Source organism: Pyxicephalus adspersus, chromosome Z, assembly GCF_032062135.1.
Source record: "Pyxicephalus adspersus chromosome Z, UCB_Pads_2.0, whole genome shotgun sequence".
Taxonomy (NCBI): domain Eukaryota; kingdom Metazoa; phylum Chordata; class Amphibia; order Anura; family Pyxicephalidae; genus Pyxicephalus; species Pyxicephalus adspersus.
Genome location: NC_092871.1, coordinates 27,002,231 through 27,021,965, shown reverse-complemented (window position 1 = coordinate 27,021,965; position 19,735 = coordinate 27,002,231). Strand labels below are relative to the sequence as shown.

At 36.7% G+C, this 19,735-nt stretch overlaps 1 protein-coding gene across 3 annotated transcripts in view; it reads right to left on the bottom strand.

The window, feature by feature from the left end:
- Positions 1-2,112: 2,112 nt before the first annotated feature.
- Positions 2,113-19,735, bottom strand: part of LOC140344638 (integrator complex subunit 6-like) — a 33,481-nt gene continuing 15,858 nt past the window's right edge. For 2 of the 3 annotated variants that reach the window (XR_011923616.1, XR_011923617.1), the window contains 16 exons: positions 18,258-18,347; positions 17,890-18,073; positions 16,891-17,019; positions 15,836-15,999; positions 14,378-14,530; positions 12,874-13,006; positions 10,821-10,915; positions 10,392-10,502; positions 9,859-10,071; positions 9,281-9,404; positions 8,537-8,679; positions 7,733-7,967; positions 5,808-6,191; positions 3,953-4,046; positions 2,869-3,227; positions 2,113-2,431 (listed from right to left, as the gene is read on the bottom strand). Coding sequence is in view for 1 of the 3 variants with exons in the window: in XM_072431957.1 (XP_072288058.1) it covers positions 3,128-3,227; positions 3,953-4,046; positions 5,808-6,191; positions 7,733-7,967; positions 8,537-8,679; positions 9,281-9,404; positions 9,859-10,071; positions 10,392-10,502; positions 10,821-10,915; positions 12,874-13,006; positions 14,378-14,530; positions 15,836-15,999; positions 16,891-17,019; positions 17,890-18,073; positions 18,258-18,347 (2,352 nt within the window). In the remaining 2 variants the exon portion in view is untranslated. Of the gene's footprint in view, positions 3,228-3,952; positions 4,047-5,807; positions 6,192-7,732; positions 7,968-8,536; positions 8,680-9,280; positions 9,405-9,858; positions 10,072-10,391; positions 10,503-10,820; positions 10,916-12,873; positions 13,007-14,377; positions 14,531-15,835; positions 16,000-16,890; positions 17,020-17,889; positions 18,074-18,257; positions 18,348-19,735 lie in introns of all 3 variants that reach the window. The other variant, XM_072431957.1, reaches the window with a different exon arrangement.

Below are 19,735 nucleotides of genomic sequence, written 5' to 3'. Positions count from 1 at the left end.
TGCCAGAGGGTATGTGCAGCTGGTCCTTATGCCAAGGGTCTTATCTCCTCCATTTATTGCCTACTCCGTGTGTCAACACAGGAGACTTCTGGTAAACTTGCTTACATGAGCACCTGGGAAGCTATTTTGGGCTGGACTAGGGGAGGATTGGACTGATATTTGGGAGGCAGCAAAGAAAAGCTTTTTTTGCACCCTTTATAAAGAAAACTTGTACAAGATTTTGTTTCGGTCATATCACACACCAGATGTGCTCCAAAGGCTGTTTCCAAAGGTAGACCCTAATTGTTGGCAATGTGGGTCCCAAAGATGGACTCTAGAGCATATCTTCTAGTTTGTCCCATTATACAAAGCTATTGGGATAGACTCAATCAGCTAATTGGAGGAGTGACTCAACAATGATCCCCCCTGGATCCACTACATCATCTTCACGGGTCTTCGCAAACTCACATCTAAGCTCATGACACATATCTTGGTGGCGGCCCACAACCTGATTTCCACCAAGAGAAAGTCCACTCTACCTCCCTCTCTAGAAGACTTGTATGCCCATATTCAAGATGTTCCTTTGATGGAGTATCTTACTGCTCTATTTAGGAATAACGTGGCTAAATTTGAACGGGCCTGGGAACCTTGGGATGTTTATTATGCCCAAATAAAGTTTAATGGGTTAATTTGATCCCGTGCACTCCCTATTACCAAGCACCTTGGAGACCCCCTTTCCTCCCCCCTTTTTATTTTATTAATTGTTTTCAGTTTATTTCTTCATTCCCTGGTTTAGGTATTGTTAATATTCTGTATACTTGATTCTTATTGCTTACCATGATTAATATTTAGGATTACATTGTTTATGCTGTAGTCCACCATTGTTTTCTTTTTATTTAAATATGTTACTTATTTGTCTTTTTCTAATGTATTGATATCCATCCTGAATACTGTGTTTATGTTCATGTTTTTCTTGTTTTTGTTGTATATGAAAATTTCCACTTAAAACTCAGTTTCAAAAAAACAAAAAAAGCCTACTGTTTTGTCCTTATATTATATTGCTTACATTTTATTTTTCCTATGCATTTAACAACAACCACCAGCTGTTATTTTCTGAAACATGGTTCTGCTGGTTATTGTAACCAGTGGAGACGCACCTTTTGGCTGGCGATTGTTAGGCAGCGCTTCTGTCTGAATGCTGGATATGCTTGGCAATGGGTGTGAGGGGGTAATCCAAGTAAAATATTTAGTAATATGTAAAATATAGTAATAAGTGCACCTACCTATGATTGTATGGCCAGTTTTAAAACTGTTGAAACCTTCCAACACAACATACCAGCTATCGCTGGTGGCAGTGGGAGGTGATGGGAGAGGAGCACCTTATCAGGAAGAGAACTGGAAAGCAGAGGGCTTAACAGGGAGGGTTCCAAAGAAGAGGAAAGAGGGGCAAGGAGAGCAGCAGCAAATATACTACCAAGCCAAGAGAGGAGAACAGAAAAGTGACTGGACAGGGTAAGCGAATTGATGGGGGAAAGAGCACCGGCAACGGAGGAACTTCAGAACCACGATGTTGGGCATAGAGGGTATTACAGATTGAGATACTTGCTGAAGTCAGCAGTTATTTGTCTCCTACAATACATTTATAGAGCTGGGTTGCAGACGCCACCGGTACACATTTTGTGATTAAAAGTCTACTGTAGATTCTAAAGCTTCTTGTTCTGCTAGCTGCAGACCTTAGCCAGCATGCATTGTGTCCTTGCCTAGACTTGCAGGTACCACTAGATGGCTGCACATGAACATTATGATGGTTTCATTTTTTTTATTACCTGAAATATTCACCATCATAAAATACATACTGCAATATTAACCTAACGTATGTGTAAAATGAAAATATACTAAAGTTTCTATTTAGTCTTTTTTCATGTCTGTATATCTTTTCTAGTATCTAGTAAAACAAACTATTAAGCCATCCAAAAAGATGTGCCCTTGTTAAATTCAAGCCTCGAGGTGACATATTTAAACACTATGTCAGGATGGTATAAATTGGCTCAATCCCATCATGCTAGAGACTTTTCACTTTGTTAGAAATGCTATGCGGTTGCTTGCAAGTATTACTTTTTAAAGTAAGAAGCCTTTATAGAATTTAATAAAAAAAAAGTTTTATTATATATTTATGTATAGAATATATTTATGTACAAGACCAAAACTTCTTTATACATGTTAAAATATCAAATTACATAGCTAATAACAATACTGTCCAAAATATTTGATTTCCTCTATGAACATTAAAAGTACACATTTAAAAAAAAATAATAAAAACACAAAAAGGAGTTCTCCTTTTCTAGTGCTTCCAAAGCACAGCGAGTGCAAGGCCACCTGACGAGTCTCCGTCCTGCCCACAGGATGAAAGAAGTCGGGGACCTGGGGAGTCTCAGGTGCACTTTCTTATAGTCTGTAGACAAAACAGAAAAGAGTCTGAGGTAGTTTGTTTAGTGACTCATAGGGGGGATACAGTCACAGGGCTGTCTTTAATGTCTCAATACAAACAGCAGCCTATTCTGAAAACAAGACAAGCTACCTCATGGACTCAAAAGATGCAACAAGAAAAGGCCACCACTAGGACCATAGGCGGGCAACTGCTTGTTCTCCAGCTGCTGAACTGGAAGACCAAGTATCCTCAATCTAATCAGCCAATAAGAGTGACTGGATTACTTTATCATGGGTTGGACATCAAGAGTCTTGAAAGCTTATCAGCTGTAGAAACATCACTTGACTGCTTCTGACCAGGGTGGTAGCCTGTGCTTGAGCAATGTTTTGCCTCTTGTTCCCTCAAGTGCTGTCTATGACGTTAAAAATGTTATATAACTGACAAATGAGTATAATCATCACCTGTTGGAGGGCCACCAAGGTTTATCGTCTTCAGCCTGCTCAGCAGACGGCAACCTCCACACAGAAAAAGCCTCATAGTTCATACTAAGTCCTGAAGCCCAGATCAGCTTCTTAAACGTTGTCACTCTGTCGCCTGTCTCCTGTCTCTGGCCAGAAAGTGTCCCGAGATGCAAGGTGTTGGAGGAGGTCACCATGTCCTCTTTCTTTCTTCTGTGACAGCAAACTCATTCCTGGTCCGCATTTTCTTATGCAAACAATGCTATCTGCTGTTGACGTGGTTTACCATGTTTGGCAGACCGTTTGACTCCAGTTCGGAAAGAAATCTTTCCAAATGTTGTATTAACACTCTCTTTTTAAACCTGAAGAAGAAAATAACATGCAGGTATGTTATCAATTTTAGACTTCTCGATTAAAAAGGTGAACACAGAGTCTTAAACACTCTCCTGTTCAAAACATTTTATTGAAGCTTTGGAAGTTCAATAGACGAAGTTAGCATTTAATTCATGAGAGCAGTAGGACATTTCAGATATCCTGGTGCACCTGAGTTTCAAGCTCAGAGCATTGTAAACAGTCACCTTATGGACATTTTTATGTGCAATAATGGTGAAAAGAAATCCTGCAACATTACTGGGTGACTGGACCGATCTATATGAACCTAATATGAAAATATTGGTTGAGCTCAATTTGACTTTGTATGACTAGTTCATATTACTAACATTATGGTCAACAAATGTATGTCAACATTTCACATACTTTCATGACTTTTGCAGTGCTGTAATAACTTTGTACATAAAAAGATACGTGTTGAATAATGGCCCAATAATGGGAGTTCTATGTTCTACATATATCTAAGTTTTGTCATGTAAGCTCATGTTTCCTACCAAGGTCCAAACATCCACACTAATGTATATCTCATTATTGGTGTTTATTTGTAGGCAATAATGCCTTGTTCTATGTTTAGTAGCTCGTATAGAATAAAAAACAAATACATAAAGTAAATATAAATTGACAGACCATACAAATGAGTAAACTTTTTCCCTTTATCCTTAAGATTCAATGAAATCTTTAGATAACCTCTTCTCACCTTGCGGCTTCTTTGATTGTGAACTCAATAAAGTTCTTTTGAATGTCCACAGAACCTTGAACTTCTTCAAGAAGAGCAAAGATTTTTTCATAATCTGAAAGTACACAGATCAAAAATGGTAATTTTCTGTCCTTGTATTTAAAATATAAAAACAAAACAATTACTGTACTAAATCGAAAAACAAATGATTCCACCACAAGAGTGTTACTTTATGAATAAAAGACAAAGAAAATAAAAAATCTTTTTGGCTCACAAACATGAAATGCTGGATCAGTGTGGTGGAAGGCCATCTCCATAGCTGCCCACGCTGTCACAGATATACAGAAGCACATAGGGGGTGCAGGTGAATACAAAACACAGCTTATTCACATGGCTAAAGCAAACACATAGTATAAACAAGGAAAAGGCTAGATTATACAATCATCACTAAACAAAATCTGACTCCTCAGCTGCTGACACTGAGGGGTTCAGTAAATTTTAACCTGGTCTTTCCCAGGTTGTCAATTCTTCCCTTCAAAAACCTGCAAATCCTTATTATACAAGTTTCATTCTTACCTTGTTTTCAACGGTGCCTTACCTACATTTACCTATCTATATAAAGGATCAACTGTTTACACCTAGTAGTTATTACTAAATCAAAATACCTAAAATATCATTGGTGTCAGTGGTAACTATCTTGAGATGCACAGATTGCTCATAGCCTAAGGAACCCCCAGCAACCTCTTGTGGAACCCTGGTTGGATAACACTGCTCTACATTGGGCTCTGCATTTAGCAATAAAATTCATTTAGCATAAAAGCTAGAGACAAAATTGTGTGAGTTAGTCAGTTTTAGGAGTTTTCATACATAAATCATGATTATTCGATTAAAAGAGAACGTAAACGTTGCAGTAACATAGCGCAGATCAGTTCTTATGGGTTAAAGCTTTTAGCACTATCCTGCAGAAATACTAAATAGTCTAAAAGTTTTGGATAGAGTGTGGGTTACACCTGTCACTGCTATTCCCCACTACTTGACTATTTGACAAGTAACAGAACAGCAAGCTAGAATAATCCCAGGAAGGCAGAGAAAGGATTAGAACTGGTGCTGAGATTTTATTCCCATCTCTGTCACCATGACATTTCCCTTTCAGTTGACTTGTGTCAGACAGAACAGAAAAAATAAGGTAAATCTATTCTGTGGGGACACAAACTGCATTTAAAATCAGTCCTAAAAACCCCATAAGTCTATAAAAAAACGCCAAGAGCAAGGCATGAAATTGCTCTTTTACATAAAGTAAATCATAAGGTGGTACCGCCATATCATCATATTTAGAAGCAGATGCTTTCATTTGGAGGAAAATATTGAAAAACAGAAATGTAGCTACTTTATATGAAACCAAATCAGTAGAACACAGAAATCTCTGACAGAACAAAGCAGTTTCAATCAGTCACACAAGGTGTGTGTGTTCCTAAAGGTGTTGAGAATGTTTACTCAAAAATGGAGGTAATTTACCCTAATTATCCCACTAAGTAAAAAGCCAGTTTCTGTTCACTTTCATGCAGATGCATTCACATGACATTACAGGAAGTGAAGAACATCCATTTCCTAGCAAACATATTTAAACAATTACTTTCTCCAAGTCCACATTCTGTGCATAAAAAACTATCCTTTACTGCAAAAAGCACAACCAGGATGGAATATCACTGCATTCTTGTTTAAAAAACAAATATATACAATTCAGAAGACATTGTTGTAAAAAGAAAAAGGTGTGTTTGGTGAGCACACATTTTGAGCAAAATATGGCTACTCCCATATACACGCTATACAGATAAATGTAAATAAGAGATGAAAGTGCAAAGGCTGATTCACTTACTTCTCCCTGGCTTCCGAACTTCTTTCATGACCTTAATTTTAATATCTGCATTTGTCCCGTTTATCATACTTTGAGCTTCCTTTAGTGATTTTGGCACAGTTATTGCAGAAGTGCATTCCCGGTTCACCGGAGAGTCTTCTAGAGGTGTGTAGTCTTCTAGATGTGCCTTTATAAGTGCGTTATTAACAGGCTTGTGGTCTAAGTGATCCTCAATCAAACTGTTTAGTTCATTAGTAACAGAATCAAAGTTGTTAGGCAACAAATCGTCATCGCCTAGAGCAGCTGGGGAAATTAGTGGAGACAGTCCATCTATTTGTTTTTCTACAGCCTGACCATTGCCTGTTCTTTCTTCATTACCTTCTGAAGTTACTGTATTAATTGCATCTGGAAAACACAAAGTTATTAAGCAGATGTGAATGAACGGTCTCAACAATACTTGGCCTTAATAAACAATGTTTAAAAATGGGTAATTTATTTTCCCATGTCTAACAATTTAGGGCACTTTAAGAGTAGTTCATGCTCCGTGTTGCCCCATAACAACCAATTAGCCATAAAACCTCCAATAAAAGAAATGGCTGAAACAAAATAACATTGCAAATGGGAGAAAGGAGGAGATTTGATTTCTTATTTGAGTGCATGTGTATGTTCTTTGAGCCATTTTTGAAATATTTTGACTGCAGAAGTTTATTAACAAGGAATATGACTTGTCAAAGTAGAGCTAGTTTCAGAATGCCGTTTGATGTGATGAAAAATAATATTTCCAGTATAGGAAAGTTCAAGCCAAATTATATTATCAGTTTAAATAAGATAAGCACATTCAATGTGCATCAAAACAAAAGTTGTTTAATGTCTTATAGAGCTAGCAGAGGAAGTTTCAGAATGCCGTTTGATGGGATGATAGTCCTAAAGTTTTGGATAGAGTGTGGGTTACACCTGTCCCCGCTATTCCCCACTACTTGTCTATTTGACAAGTAACAGAAAAGTGAACTAGAATAATCCCAGGTAGGCAGAGAAAGGATTAGAACCAGTGCTGAGATTTCATTCCCATCTCTGTCACCATGACATTTCCTTTTCAGTTGACTTGTGTCAGACAGAACAGAAAAAAAATGAAATATTTTGACTGCAGAAGTATATTACAAGGAAAATGACTTGTCAAAGTAGAGCTAGTTTCAGAATGCCATTTGATATGTTGAAAAATAACAATTCCAGTATAGGAAACTTCTTCAAGCCAAATAAAATTATCAGTTTAAATACGCGAAACACATTCCATGTGCATCAAAACAAAAGGTGTTTATTGTCTTAAACTTCATATTCTTCCTAAAATATGATTTCTCATGCCAGCAGGTGAAAATATGACGAATCCTTGTTCTCTGTGGACAAGCAATGGTTTCATTGTAGAGGTCCAACATTCCCTATTTGGTCAGATGTTTAGACTTGAATTCAGTAAAGTTCATGCTGCCCACTGATTTCAGTGCTCTGGCTCCTACATAAAAGGTGGCATTATGAACCATTGCAAAAAATATCACTTCTTTAGAGAGCAATGACCCCACTTTGCAGCATGCTGGTTGAGTGTAAGTTTTTCTACTCAGGCTGAGATGCTTAAAAATAGAATTTGCATAGAATTTGCAGGTTCTCCCCATGTTTGTGTGGGTTTTACTTCAGGTATTCCCAATTTCCTCCCACATTCCAAAGACATGCCATTGGGTTAACTGGATTCCCCCCCAAAAATTGACCTTACACTGTTGATTTCATACGATTATGGTAGGGACTAAGGATTGTGAGCTTTGAGGGACAAGCTAGTGGCATGACTATGGACTTTGTAAAGCGCTGCGTAATATGTTGACGCTATATAAATACGTATTTAGCCTCCTGCTCCCCTTTCATTAAAGTGCCAGAACTATGTATATACAAAAATAGAGGCTTACCTTTATGTATAGGAATGGGCTTAATAAGGTTGTGTGGGACCGGGCTACCTGGTGTTGTAGGGGGCCCCTTTCCTCCTACATGATTTGTAATAATGGGGGGCGTCTGAGGTCGTCTCAGTAACGAAGACATGCTTCTTCTTCTTTTTAAAGAGGCCGGTGTGTTGGGTTCACCAGGACGTTTAACTTTGTTCTGAGGTCCAGCAACAAACTCATCAGCTTCATCAATCATCATACCCTAAAGTGCGGGAGAAAAAAAAGTTACATGAAATGTTATCAATAACAACAGTAAAACAGCCAGCCAGGGGGCTTGTCTAAAACACGTTATGATTGTCCAAAATGGAACTCAACTGTACATAAATAAACCTAAACTACCAAAAAATCTTGAACGCCTGTTTGTTGTCATTTATAACACTGTAATTTGTCACAAGTTTATGTACCATGCAACTGCTCATAAATTAGAACCATTTAACAATTTATTATGCATTTTCATCTATCTGTACAAAAAATACCAGGGTGAAATGTACAAAACATTTTACAGAAAAACTAAGTCAATTTAGGTTCAAAATGTTAATATCTGACAAGAGTGTAGGAGAAAAGTTCTGCAATGTGCTGCTACAATGTAGCACAGCCTGGTTAGCTAAATAGGATAGATGTGAGTAATCCAAGCAGCTATGTACATTCTCCCCTTTTTGCACTGTGGAACAGGCTCTGCTACACCCTGGTTTGCATTTGTGACTCAACACAGCATCCCTTTCTAACCCTTGTGTAGAAATATATTGTTTGGATATCATTTCATATGCATACCTTCTTATCTTGCTTAAATGGATTTCCAAAGGTGTGCAGTCTCTTGGGTTGGTCTGGATCAATTTCTCGGAGAGGGGAAGGCATTAGCTTCAAGTATTCTTGGTAATTGCCCATCTGTGCCACCGGGACACTATGCAGACAGTCTATGAAGTATGAACCACAAGATTTATTGATAACATAGCATAACCAACTAAATAACATTCTTAAACTAGATTACTTAAAACTATGAACAAATTAAAAGAGGAAATAAAAACTATACATAAACAATCCTGTATATCTCATGACCTGACTAGCACGTAAAAGTTCAAAATGTTTAATGCTGTTCAAACAATATTAACTTCAAAAGGATAGGACACACAGTATGGTTAGATGTGCAATATACATACACTACACCTACACAGGGGTGTGTTCAGTGTGCAGAGAAATATACCATCAAGTAAACAGCATTGAATTTAATGCAGCTAAAAAACATACTAAATGGCCAACTTAAAATGAAAAGTGTGTAGAAAAATAACCATAAACTTGTCTTGTCTAAGTAATCTTTAATTCAAGGAGGCTGCTCATGACATATGACCAACAGAAGTATTGAGAGGATGTAGAGCCAGCCTTGAATAGTGATCCCCACACAAATTAGATATTTTTACTTTTTTAATGCATTGTAATGCCTTCATTTTGAATTTTCAAACTGCCAGATAACATAATTGATAGTAACAGGAAAAAAAAAGATCTGAAATTAGACTATACCTTCATCTTGTCCCACAATCAGCCTATGTGTTTTCAGCAAATTGGTCCTCATTCTTGTCAACTGATCTAGGAGGTTTGTGCGTGGAATGTCGTAGGCATTTCTGTAGGTCTGTGGCTTCAGATCCTAAACAAATGGGATGTGTAAGACATGCAATTTAGTATTAACGCTATTAAAGTGCTAAATGAGTTTTCCAGAAGCAGCACCAGGTATTAGCCTCTTAAGACATGCAGTAAGATTTCACTGCACCAATGATAATCTACATTCATCTTTATGGACAAAAGGAAATAGTATTTAATGCATTGGTGTATGCATGGTCTTTGTCAGTCAGAAATCATAAAGATTCCATGTTTTTGCATTCTACTCAAGGACTACTCCATCCACTCACAAAGAAGAACCAAGGCCATAGGCAAGCTCATATAAAAATAGCACAAGCAAAAGTTGTTAAGGGAATATTTCCACTGTGCTTCAGTAAACACGAAAGACAGCATTGTTTTACTTTAAATACAAAATATTATGGATTTCAAGATGATGGGGGGATTCTTCACAATAACAGTACACACTTGATTAGCCACTCTACCTTATTTAAAAGTCCAATCTGAAAACCAGGAAATTCCTTTAAATTCTCCGTTAGTCGGATGGAGGCCTCTCCAGAGATCCCCTGTAGCAGCTGTTTGAAGTCTTTACTGTGAACTAAAGACGTCTTTGCAGGGTTACTTTTCACTTTAATCCCCGTCTCCTGCGGGGCCTTCTTTCCAACAGAAGCTATTATTCTCTCAGATTCCATTTTAGTCTGCACCATAAAAAAATACTTTTAAGTAAATATTGTAAAATATTAGAATAGATCATTTCAAAGGAAAGACATGGAGGACCTTAAGACTACACATAATGTCAACCAAATGCAGTTATTAACATAACATTGTATAGCAGCATTTGTTTAATTGAATTATAAACTGCAACGGTGTATTTTGGTAATATTAGTTTATAATTTTTATCCTTATCTCACCACATAGAACATAACATAATATATTTAATTCCAAAAAAGTCCAGAGATTTCTATGACAGTATTGCAGGTGTGACATCTCATAATAGAATACAACATGGATTTGTTACCTGTTGACTAAGCTTTTTCAGATAAGAAATAACACTATAACTAAGACCACAGTCCAAGTTGTCAGATATTAGGTTTGGAGCTCCCATCATCCGCAGTGCTTTTTTTAATGGCTAATGAGAAAATAGAAATCAAGAAAACAGTTGTTATATGGTATTCTACATCAAGTAAAGAAGAAAGTTCTTATTTACAACTACAATCACACACACACAAAAAAAAAAAAAAAAATTTTGTTACAATGACCAAATACCTGCTGCAGCTTACCAATAAGAAATAGGGTGGCGTTGTCAGATATTAGGTTTGGAGCTCCCATCATCCGCAGTGCTTTTTTTAATGGCTAATGAGAAAATAGAAATCAAGAAAACAGTTGTTATATGGAAAAAAAAAAAAAAAATTTCTGTTACAATGACCAAATACCTGCTGCAGCTTACCAATAAGAAATAGGGTGGCATTGTTTTCAAGTAATTATCAAAGGCCTGTCGCCACTTTAGTGTTGGCTTTAGCTTGTGCAACTTGAATAAATCATCTGTAAAAAAAAAAAAAAAAAAAAACCATGATACATTAGTGTGTATACATTTTAACATGATGTAGTACATGAAGGAGCAATATCCCTGCATTAGAAATAAGGAAGCCAAGGCCCTGCCTCCACAGCCTGGAGAATTAGGCAGAAAAGCACCAGCTGCAGCAAAGTGAGGGATGGGAAAATTTTTTTTTTTTCTTTTTTAAAGTACGCAGGCAAAAACAAGTTATTTGCCTTTTGTAGTGTGGAGGTAGTCTTGCTACCAGGGTAGTTTTGAACCCAATCTGGAGTTCAGATTACATAGATTGTAAATACACAAGAAATAAAGCCTCAATGGATAAATTGCTGGCTTTTTCTCCACTTGTATACCAGTGAAAGAAAATTACAGTAAATGTGCAAATTTTGGACGCCACCTTGTGGCAGCTAGCATCTTCTCTGAGATGCTGAACTCTCGTTAAAAATTAAAATAACCATACTTTCAGTAATGATCTGTTCTTTTAACAACTTAAAAAATTGTTTTTCAGTCTTTTTTTATGCTTTTATGGATCAGCTAATTTGGATACAGTTTAGTCTCGAATTTTAAAATATGCAAATTTGTGCAGCAAAGCCGCAGATTTAGAAGAGCAAATTTTCCGGGTATTACTGTATGTGTAAGGCAACAGAAATTAACACGTTTCTCAGCTGGAATAAATATTGCTGTCTGTAACTAACGCATCTTGTTACAAATAAAAAAAAAATTCCAGACCAGGAAAATGGAAAAGGGGCAAACTCTAAACAATGTACAAAAATGAGTAATGATGTTTATTTGTATTCGGCATTTTAAACTGTAAACCAATCAGCTGTATATTTATTATGCCAAAGAACGTTATCCTCCTCAATGATCCTTAAAGTACATACAGGTTTATTTAATAAAGAACAAACAAACAGTAATGATTACAGGGTAAAAAAAAAAAAAAAAAAAAAAAAAAACTATAATCCCACAGCAGCTACATGCAACAGTCGAAAAATAAAGGTCAATGGCTGCGATGGGTTAGTGTTCCTTCCGTGTACTATGTTCAATGATGCAGACAAAATCAAAAACCAAAGAGAACGCCAAAAATTTTTACCATCTTGCATGGAGGGTGCACAGCTAAAAAAGGTGACCTTGCTTATATAGCAGGATCAGCTGCAATTATCTTTATTATGTATTATATATATTTCTTTTTTGCCTTTTCTGTACCTCAACGAAACACAATTCAGTAAAATAGCTGGACATTGGCAAAGTTTACCTCCAGTAAGGTATTTTTGTTCATTTTCGAATAAAGTGAGTGTATTGGGACAGTAACTTTGTCTGAAGTTGTAACCTGTCTTCACTCAAGAAAAGATTGTTTTTTGTCAATGTTCTAATGTCAGAGTTTTTCATGCTTTTCATGACAAATTATGGGGAAATCTCTCCAATAGGAACATGGGATAGCAGTATAAACTTGACAGGGTTTTACCCCCTTACTTTTCTATCCATACCAAAATATTAGCCTGTTAAAATGTTATTTGTTAATTGGCAGCTGCAAAGTGAGACAGCATTCCTTGGAGTCAAAATTATAGATGCCATAATACCTTTTACATATATAGGTGACTGCTCGTTTTTTTTTAAACTATGGATATACAATTCTTGTACTATGCATATATTACATTTTGTGTATTTATCCTATTAATATTAAATAGGATTTATATAGTGCCAACATATTACGCAGCGCTGTATATTACATACATCCATAGTAATGTCCTAAATAAACCCCATTAACCAATCATTCATGAAAGAAAAAAAAAAAAAGTTTCAAGAATTTTCAGGAAAGAGATAAAACATATGGGACAGTCACCATTGTAAATTCTATGGAGCAGTCATAGAAAAAAATCAATACATGGTTGAACTGAATGGTAAAATGTATTGCTGTACATTGAGTAGTATTTTTAGTGTAGTGACTCACCAAGTAAAGGAAGTAATACGGGATAGTTGTATGGCATTACAAAGAGATTCACACACGTAAGGGTGGTGCTTGCTTTTAAATACCCAAACGGGTGTCCAATTTCACTGTATTTTCCACTACTGCTCACAAAAACCTGATAAATAATCAAATAAAAATGAAGAAAGATTATATGAAATGAAACTTGGTTAGTTTGCAATAAAAATAAAAAGTTAAAAACTCAATATCTCATCAGAATGTAGTCTGGTACAACACTACCATGTAACACCTCCTACTGAAGCAGCCGCTACACACCAGCCGTAGTGTCATAAGGCAAAGTGTGGGAGTGATGCAATCAGTAATCCCAAACTACATTCTTGATTAAATAGTTTTGAACCGAAAGCACAAGTATAGGGTTAACCAAACAATGATAATGTAACAATACAAATGCAATATAAAAGCAAAAAATAACTCATACCAGTTAAATTAAACAAGACTACACCAGTCTCATTGAGCAGGACATAACATCTTTTAACATATATAAGGGAAAGCTGTTAAAAGATGGTGGCCTGGTATACACTCCTTGAATAAAATTAGGACAGGTTAGGTTGGACAAATTCATCTTCAGTACGAACTTGGATGAATGGACAAGTAATTTTAGTTTCAGAAGCAAGCAACACTGTTTACATGTAATTAGTAGACCTCTCTGAACACATCTGGTTCACATATATGTCTGTTGACAATTCACTACTTAATGTACAGTAACATTTATTCTGTGGAAGCCAAGCTGCCATCGTGTAAAGCTTCTCATATGAGAAAGTGATATGTCCTAACAAGCCATATTTCACAATATCAGCTTCTATTTAAAGCTGTTTATCCTCATTGAAAAGAATTCCAACTGTTCTGGGAATATAGTCAAAGAGAAAACGTCAGTCTAAAAATCATTCTACAATTTCAACCAGAACTTTTCATATTTCCAAGTTACCTGACTGGAGACTGTGTCCACCTCCTGCACAGGCACCAATTCCCTGGAGCAGATTAAAATACACAGCTCCTAAGTTTCCCCAGCACAGGTATAACTATTAAAGCCACAAAAACCTTAAATGGTGTTATGTCTATTGTCCTGAAATTGCATAGGGGGTTTTATTAATGTAAGCTATGTAAAAGCAGTACTTAAGATTGTTTTCAACAACAGTAGGAACAACAAGTGCTGTACAAACAGTGCTGTCTGTTCTATAGAAAAGGGGAGACATGCAGGCGGCACCCTGCTGTGTCTTGTCTATTTAGAAACAGCACTGACCGTTCTTGCTGATCGTTTAGTGATTTGGCAGGACACAAAAAAACGCTGGGGACAGCAGTGTGCTGGGAGGGCAACTGACTGTGGCCACTTCCTATCCCCAGGGTATGGATCCACTTTAAACATGAATTACTTATTGTTTATAAATGGATTAAATATCCACATAGTCAAATTTCACTGGCTCAATATTTTGTTATTCATTGCATCTCTAAAAAAAATAATGGTACAGACCTGCCAGCAGGTGTGAGGAGATTTCCGTTCCAAGATATACTGAGTTAAAGGAGATGGCTCAAGCTCATATTTATCAAAAGGTAGCTTATCAATGACCATGGGCTCACAGTCTACACAGGAGAACCGCACCACCGGATGAGCTGTGCGAGGGGGCTGAAAGACAAACACAAACAATAAATGCAAAATATGTAATGTACATATACTGCAATACATTCATAACATGTAAATCCACATATTGCTGGTCCTTCAAACTCAAGACTTCATGTCGTTCCTACAATTCCCTGTTCCTGGTGAGAGTTTTAGATTCCCACAATAAAATCAAAAACCTTTTATTTTGTACTGTGCATAAGGTTTCTCTCTCTACGTCAATACCCATACAGAAAATGAAACTAATATTTTGTGAAAGTGTACATAAGTAAACAAGGAACATTTCTTTTTGATCCTTTTTGGTCTGTTAGAAATACAAACAGATGCATATTCCACCATTGATTGTGTATGCTATCTAGGTTATCTCAAGCATATATACTTATCATGAGCAACATAATTATTAACCATGTTGTAGAGATCTGACAGTGGGAGAGGATGAGTAGTTTAGCTGAAGACACCGGCCAGGTCCAAAGACATGTTGTGTATTGTCAGCCCACAACAAAGCCAAGTGCATTTCTGGCAGATAAACATTTATTTTTCTGTATCTGCAGTGTCTTTAAAAGGAATCAGATGCGTTTTTAATATTTATTTTGACTTGGCATATGACTCTTGATTCTATTAACCTGATCCACATGCGTAAAGGTGAAATGTAATTTAAATAGGAAGTATTAGGTTTACTTAGTTTACTCTCAGGCAGTTTATAAATACCAATAAACTTTTTACCTATCTGTAAGGGTGGCAACCTTCCTACTGGCTAGGAATGTATGAGGCATTATTCCTATTATAATTATTATTAAACAGGATTTATATAGCGCCAACATATTACGGAGCGCTTCCTAATGACCACTAGGCCAAAGTACTGTAAACTGTGGAAATAGTAACTATTGAAGGGGTTCTCCAAGAACCTGAAAGGTATTTCAAGGTGTTCCCCCATGTTAAAAAGGTTGTAGTGTCTAATAACATAATACATGACCAAGGAACCTTCTGCAGGGAAAAGCAGACAGCATTTGAATGAAACAGAGGGATTTTTTGTTGTTTTACTAGTAAGGTTTTAGTTTCTCTCAGAACACATAAAATGGTTAATAGATATTCTGCATTGTAATAGCCTATGACTATAAAGAATTAAAAAAAAAAAAAAAGGTCAGTTAAGATACGGAGACCTTCATTTACTGTGCAATCCAATGCAATACTTGTTCTTATAAAAACTGCTGGCAGCACTTGTATATTAGCTTGGCAAGCTCATGTTGACTAGCAATGCAACACACACAGTCCCACAGTAAACTTCTACTTGCATCTAGAAAATGAACTTACCAGTGTTGGCGAGTTCTGATCAGGCCAGAAGGATTCAGGAATTGGCCAGTGACCAACAGGAACACCAGTTTTTGGATTAGGCCGCACGTATATAAGCTTGTGACAGGTATGCCAGGCTTGAGGGGCAAATGAATTAGTTGGCCTGAGAGAATCTGTAGGTCCATCTGCCAAAAGGATTCAGAAAAAAATTATTGCAGACGATATTTTCTAAAATATAGAAAAATTTGTTTTTTTTTCCATTGGCTTTGAATTGAAAAGCTATACCTTCATACACACATCAGATTATTGTGGCTGTGGCGAGATGATGAACGATTGGTCGAGAACTACTACTGTGCACCAAAATAAATAAATAAAGCATCACATCCACCCCACAGCCTCAACTGAGCACAACAGGGATACATTTACAGTGTTCGTTCATTTATCTATCACTGGAAACAATCACAAAAGATGGTTTCCATTGACAATCATCTAATGTCTGTATGGGGCTTAAGACCTATTTTGCTCTCACCAAGCAGAACAGATAAAGAAAACAAGTTGGTCATTTGGAAAAGCTGCTAACAACTAGCTAGAACATAATCTGCTTACACTGTGTAGTTTGCTGCTATGGCTGCTGGCCACAATTCGGTTAAAGCAGGTAAAGGTTTGCAGACTTGTTATAATTTTAAACATTTTTTATCCTTTAAGGAACTAAAAAAAAGCAGCATGGTGTATTTCTATTGTCCTTAAGTTATAACAAATATTTATTTTCTAATGACCAAAAGCTGCGTTAGCAACGATTCATTGTCAAGCTATCACAATCAAACAACAGTGATCATCAGCAAAAGTAGGCAGGTTTTGACTCGTATCCTAAAAATGTGAGAACTCAGTGTGTCTCCCGCCCCTTTCCTATTTTTGGGCACAGCCATCAAAAGTCTGTTTTTAAGGTCCAACTGGCTGTTGTTGACTACTCAATTTGTAACGTTCTATGTATTCATTCATCAGGCTTTTACTATCAGTGCTACAACAGCTTTGCTTCTCAAGCATATAATTAGCCTGCTAATGGGTGAAATATATACCTTCTCCATTTGGGACCGGGTCAGGGCCAGTCTTTTCAAAGTTGATTACAACTCCACTCTGAACCTTTTGAACTAGAGATTCTAAACACTGGTTCAACATCCTCTGTGTCCTGACACAGTAGGAACGACCTGAAAAACAAAAACACAAACCGTTAAAAAAAAAAAAAAAAATCTTACTTCAGTGGCATTTACCATTTCTATTCATCTGAAGTAAAGAAGTAAAATGAACATACATATATAATACCTACCTAAAATTCACTCTGCATAATCTAATGGAAAGTTTAATAGTTCTCAATATAGTAGCATAGCAGTTGTAAACCCCCACCAGGTCAAAATAAAAAACAGCCCTCATTTACAGTTTTTAGGGGGGGTAGAGAGAGACCCGATCTCACTGTGCTAGCATGAGATTAGCATCTCTTTCCCTTAACAGAAAAAATGCCCCTTCCGCACATGTCCAAGATTGCCCCAATCGCAGAAGGAGCACCCACAGCCTCCCAGGATGCGTAACGTAGGTATCCCAGGAGGCTCTGCGCTCCCATTCAGTCTTGATCGGAAACGGCTATTACTGAAAGTAGATGTGCTGCACTTTTTTCTTTTTAGAAAAAAAAAAAAAGGTTTGTTGCACCTATTAATTGTTATTTTTCCTCTACATATATGTATATGTGATGCAAGCAATTGGGGTTTCAAGTTATCCTTATTGCAAAGTCCAAAATGGAAATACAACTTAGTCAAACAACAGGCAGAGGAGCATTTTATAAAAAGTGCAATGGTAAGTACAATTTACCCTGCAAGCTACCCATCTAAAACAATATATTTCACAAAAGATCTCTATTTGTAATTGTTGAAGAAAACATTCATGAATAGCTAGAGGGTTATACTGCGTACAAAGAGATGAGAAAGAAATTGAAAAATACTTGCTTTAGGAATTGAACTCTTAGGAGATTTTCTGCAGGCAAGTTGCAATAATTTGCACTTAACTTTTAGGTGCAGATATCTTACCTCCAGTGACTTCACACATCTGAGTAATGGCGGATTCATCAGATGGCACACTGCCGAGCTGCTCGGGTTCCACAGACGAAGCTCCAGGAAGGCGAAGTACAAGTGCAAATAGCCTCTGATCCCAACGGAATGGCTCTTTAGTGAGTTCACTTCCGGGCAATGGAGAGTTAAGAGGAAGATGGAGCTTTAGGAAAGAAATTGGATACATAAAAAAGCAGATAAAGTAAACAATAGAAAGCAAGTTTGTTCTAGCAGGATTTAGTTAATTTAGCTAATGTGAAACCCAATCTGAGAGATTAAAAAAAAAAAAAACGAACAGAGCTTGGTTTACCCTGAAATGTTTAGAGCAATTAAAGCAGAGAACTCACCTCTTCCTGAACACCTGAAGGAATTGTAAGCTTGCTGCCATCTGTGATGGTGATTAAAATGGAAGGCTCCAAAAAGAATGGATTTCTTCCCTTAAAGACAAGAAAACAGAATATAAAAACAAGATAAAACAAATCACACATTCATTTGACTACTGAACAACAGTCAGGAAACTTTAATCTTTGAAAAAAAAAAAAAGGAGAAGTCAGAAATCGATTTAAAATAAAACCCAATTAAAAGAAAAAGAATTACACTTGAAGGAGTAGCACAAAAAGTTCAATGCATAAAAATGAGAAAACAATGTAGAGAGTGTCTACTTAATAGGCCTTAAATGTTAATCTTATATTCACTGAATCATTCCCTGTTGGAGAATCAATTACTGCAATTGAAACATATGAACCTGGAAGATTCTCCAGGAGGAATATTTTGGTGAATGCCAGATTCACCGTTTTATAAAAAGACCTCTTCGAGTCATCTAGATGTATTATTCCTGGGTGTTTGTGTAAGACAACATCAAGAAAACAGTGAACATGAAGAATCTCTATTTCTTTGGAAGCTTAAGGCTCTGTACACAAATAGTGATCATTCCAGTGACAGATAATGAAAGATGAACAAACAAGTGCTGTACACATTGCCCCCCCCCTTCTGTTCTATGGAGAGGAGGAAGAGCGGAACCCCTGATGCGCTCTCCTCTCTTGACTAGTATAGCGATCGTTCCCAATCATCCTAATGGATCCACAAACAGCATCGGGCAACCGCTGTACACACGTCAGATTCTCACTCCAGACGAGTACTACTGTTCCATCTGGAGCGATAATCAGACACATGTACACACTTATTTTTTATTTTTTTTGATAAATGTACTGTTATAATATCCATAGTCCTCATCACTGTGGTTGACTTTGATAATACAAAGTGTGCAGAGAAAACAGGACAGTTCCTAGCTTTCAACAAGATCAACAGGTGTTTTATGACCATATTAATCTGCACAAGAAACAAATGTATTTGGCACTGACTACTTGTAATTAAAACACTGGAACCAAATTACAGCAGGTTTAAAAAGATAACCATTGGACAAATGTGCAAGTATTTTAAAGTGTTTTTGCCTTTACATTTGCTTTATCTCCCCCTTCACACTATTTTAACCTGCAGCTAAATATAATCCTATAGTTAAAATAGTTAAAAATGGTATTTATTAATATTGTGTGACTAAATTTTTTGTGCCACATGCTGTGATACCTTTAAATTGTGCCAAGAGAGTACATCAAACATCTGGTGCCAAGAAAAACATGGCTCATTGCCTACTGGCATCAAAAGAATACATATTAGGTTGCCAGCCAATTGCCGCTCTATTTTTTTCAAGAACATTATTACTTTCCCTACTCACATTGGGGTATTGTATATGTTATATACTACCCAGTGTGTCCAAGAAAATATAATGTAGATGATATCATACTCCACACAGGTAACCAATGTGAGC